At 53.2% G+C, this 4,180-nt stretch overlaps 1 protein-coding gene across 1 annotated transcript in view; it reads right to left on the bottom strand.

Moving 5' to 3' along the window:
• The window catches only part of LOC107300816 (casein kinase II subunit alpha), a gene marked incomplete at its 3' end in the record, with an annotated part of 14,981 nt that extends 13,269 nt beyond the window's left edge, over nt 1–1,712 (bottom strand). The window contains exon 1 of the mRNA XM_015830104.1: nt 1,577–1,712. Coding sequence (XP_015685590.1) covers nt 1,577–1,677 — 101 coding nt within the window. The remainder of the gene's footprint in view (nt 1–1,576) is intronic.
• Between the last annotated feature and the right edge of the window lie 2,468 nt (nt 1,713–4,180).

The raw sequence follows: 4,180 nt of genomic DNA on the forward strand, positions 1-4,180 counted from the left end.
AGAGAGAGAGAGAGAGAGAGAGAGAGAGAGAGAGAGAGAGAGAGAGAGAGAGAGAGAGAAAGAGAGAGAAAGAGAGGGAGGAAGGGGGAGAGAGAGGGGGTGTGTGTGAAGAAATTAAGCCACCAGAGGGGTCCCTGTCTGGGAGGCATGGTCTCTGGCATGGCTGCCCCCTTGCCCCTTGTGCTGGTCCAGGCCCAACCAGATCACCCCGGGGGCCCAGCCTGCCTTCTCTGTATTTCTTTTAGCAACTTTTCTGTGCTGTTCCCTCCCAAGTTCCCACGGCTTCCCCTTCGGTTCCTTTGCCAGTGGAGCCAGAGAGAAGCCAGTTGCCCTTGGCATGAGTATCGCTCTGGGCCTTCAGAGTGGAATTCGGGGTGCCCCGATTGCATCTACTAGAACCCCTTGAGCCACATTCAGCTGAAAAAGCACAAGGACGGGTCCTGGATGCTCTCCAAGTTGGTTGTTTTCTGGAAGACGTTTCATGACCCAGCTAGGTAACATCATCAATGCTAGAAGGGAGGAGGGGGGGTTGCCCCTTTAACTCTGAACACTTCTAGCACTGAAGCCGTTACCTAGTTGGGCTAGGAAACGTCTGCATTTTATTCCGTAAGGGCAGGTAGTCCCCAGCTTGCAGCCATTCGGTTCGTGACCGTTCAAAGTTACGATGGCAACTGAAAAAGGGACCCATGAACATTCCACAGACTTACGACCGTGGCAGCATCCCCAGTGTCACGTGATCAAAATTCAGACGCTGGGGCCACTGGCTCGCATTTACGACGGTGGCAGCGTCCCCGGGGTCACGGCCTTCTGATAAGCCAAAGTCAGCGGGGAAGCTGGATTCGCTTAACAACCGTGCCACTGACTGAACAAACTGCAGTGATTCTCTTAACAATCGCCGCAAGAAAGGTCGTAAGACAAGGCAAAACGACTCTCTTGTTTAGCGGTGGAAATCTTGGGCTCCATTTTGGTCGTTAAGTCGAGGACTACCTGTGTTGTGAACTTTTTTTCCTTCCCCAAAATGAAAAGCACTGAAAACGTGGCTGAACAGCAGCGGATCTTAAGGAGGCCCGGACGGCGCTCGGTCTCTGGACTCAGGAGGCCTTGTGGCTTGTCTGTCTCCCGACGAGGCCGTGCACACCCCAATGAGCTCCCTGGGGGATGGGGGGTCCCTTCCCACCCACCTCGTCCCCCCAGCCCCCACCCCAATCCTGTGGGCTTCTCCGGCCACAGAGGAGCCTTCGCCACTGGCGCCGGCAAGGAGATAAAACGCCGTGGCCGGGAATTATTTTGAACCGCCTGCCGTGCCAGGGTGGCAAAGACAGGACCCCTTCAGAGGGCTTCTGATGATGGCAGCCTGGCCACCTCCCAGCTCCAAAATTATGGGGGTTCGGCCTCCGTTCTTCCTCTCTCTCGGTCTTTTGGCCGGTTGTGTAGCCCCCGAGAGGCACGCCAGGCAAACAGACCACCACAAACTCAAGGGAAAAAGAAATCTTGTCCCTTCAGGGTCCCAAAGGGGTGGGAGGGGGGAAGGGGGGGAGCAGCCTGCCAAGCTTCTGCAGACTCCAGCGTCACCTACCCCCACTCCACCACATGGGACTCGTAGTCCCAATATTCGCGAGGCCTCTGGGTGTTGACGTCCGTGTAGACTCTTGCTCGGCTCGGTACCGGGCCCGACATGGCTGTCCCAGGGTGGCGATCAGCACCGCGGTCGCTCTGGAAGAAGCAAGCAGGTCAGTCAGCGGCACGAAAAAAAAAGGCAGGACGAGGTTGGCCCTCCCCTAAAAGAGAAAAGGGACCCGGGGGGTCACTAGCTCCAGAAGAGGCTTGACTTACAAGGCAAGCACTAAAAGGGTGTTTCTGCCATCTGAGCAAGTTTAACAGGTGTGGACTTCAACTCCCAGAATTCCCCAGCCAGCATGCGCTGGCTGGGGAATTCTGGGAGTTGAAGTCCACACCTGTTAAACTTGCTCAGATGGCAGAAACACTGCACCAGAAGCCCAGGGGAACCAGAGGAGGCACCCATCAGCATCTCTTCCTTCTGGGGCCTGGGGCTTCCTGCAAAAGCTCAACTAAAACAGGAGGAACCGGCCTTTCCGGAGAACAGAGGCAACTGCTCGGAGGTCCGAGAAAGACAAAACTCTGTATTCTGTATTCTCTAAAAGTTCAGAAGAGAAGGACGAGGGGGGACACGATAGCAGCGTTCCAGTATCTCAGGGGCTGCCCCAAAGAAGAGGGAGTCAAGCTCTTCTCCAAAGCGCCTGAAGGCAGGACAAGAAGCAACGGATGGAAACTAACCAAGGAGAGAAGCAATCTAGAACTAAGGAGAAACTTCCTGACAGTGAGAACAATTAACCAGTGGAACAACCTGCCTCCAGAAGCGGTGAATGCTCCAACACTGGAAGTTCTTAAGAAGAGACTGGACAGCCATTTGTCTGAAATGGTGTAGGGTTTCCTGCCTGAGCAGGGGGTTGGACTAGATGACCTTCAAGGTTCCTTCCAACTTTTTTATTATTATATTACTACTACTACTACTACTACTACTACTACTACTACTACTACTACTACTACTACTAATACTAATACTAATACTACTACTCAGCCGCCCTGAGTCCTGTGAGGAGAAGGGCGGGGTACAAATTAAATTATTATTATTATTATTATTATTACTACTACTACTACAATTGAAGGAATTGGGAATGTCTAGACCAGGGGTGGGGAATTTTGGCTCAGGAATTCTGAGAGTTGAAGTCCACAAGTCATAAAAGAGGCAAGGTTCCCCACCCCTGGTCTAGACTAATGAAAAGAAGGACTAGGGGTGACACAATAGCAGTCTTCCAGTATCTCAGGGGCTGCCCCAAAGAAGAGGGAGTCAAGCTATTCTCCAAAGCCCCTGAAGGCAGGACAAGAAGCAATGGGTGGAAACCAATCAAGGAGAGAAACAACCTAGAACTAAGGAGAAACTTCCTGACAGTGAGAACAATTAACCAGTGGAACAACCTGCCTCCAGAAGCTCTGAATGCTCCAACACTGGAAGTTTTTAAGAAGAGATTTGGACAGCCATTTGTATGAAATGGTATAGGGCAGTGATGGCAAACCTTTTAGAGACTGAGTGCCCCCAAACCAGCCCGCCCCCACTCTGCCCGCCTGCCCCTGCCCTGCTCTGCCCTCATCCCGCCTGCCCTCAGGGCCATCCACGGCCCGCCGCAGATTGCTCAGGTGGCCCTGCAGCATCATGGTGGCCAGGTCCTCCGCCCGTGCCCCGCAGCAGCATCTGCCGCCTGGCTGTAATGTGCTTGGCGCGGGACACAACGGGGGGGTGACTCTCCTCTGGGGGGGGCTGCTGGTGAGGAGGGGGCTGCGGGGGGAGGCGGGGCTGGGGCGACGGTGTGTATGCGTGCCCACAGAGAGGGCTGCAAGTGCCACCTTTGGCACCCGTGCCATAGGTTCGCCACCCCTGGTATAGGGTCTCCTGCTGGAGCAAGGGGTTGGACTAGAAGACCTCCAAGGTCCCTTCCAACTCTGTTATTCTGTTAAGATCCAGCAGCAACCCTCCCTCCCTATGCAGCCGCAGCACCTGGCCCCCCTTCCCAAGAGGCCCGCAGGGACGCTGGCTGATCCGACCAGCCTCCCCCTAGTATCACATGCAGGCTCTCTCCACCCGGAGGCCAATTAAGCCAAGAAGAGAAGCTCCTTTGTGGCTGGGGGGGGTGTGGAGCAGTGGCGCTGAGGAGCCCTTGCGGAACCAGTTCACCCAGCACGGAGGTTTCAGCAGCAGCCCCGGCTGCAACAAGGCCTCAGCGAGAGAACCAGCCTGCGTGCAACAATCCCCGGGCGGGGTCCATGGAGATTCCCAGGCCCCGGCTGTCCCCCAAAGGTGCATTTTTCCAAAAGACAACCGGACTTATTTATGTAGTTGGTTAATGTTAGTTAGATTATGATTATGATATTGGTAACCCTGTATTCAGCTCTGGGAAGTGGGGGAGGGAGAGGGGGGGTTTAGGGTGGGTTGGTTTTGGGGTTTATATTGTAACTTTTATAAAACTTTTCAATAAAAAAAAAAAAGACAACCGGACTCCCTTGGTTTTTTTCCTTTGAAAATGTTTCACTTCGCTTTCAAAAATAATAATAATAATAATAATAATAATAATAATAATAATAATAATAATAATAATAATAATAA

The sequence above is a fragment of the Protobothrops mucrosquamatus genome, unplaced genomic scaffold (assembly GCF_001527695.2).
Source record: "Protobothrops mucrosquamatus isolate PMUCROS unplaced genomic scaffold, P.Mucros_1.0 scaffold8581, whole genome shotgun sequence".
In the NCBI taxonomy this organism is placed as follows: Eukaryota; Metazoa; Chordata; class Lepidosauria; order Squamata; family Viperidae; genus Protobothrops; species Protobothrops mucrosquamatus.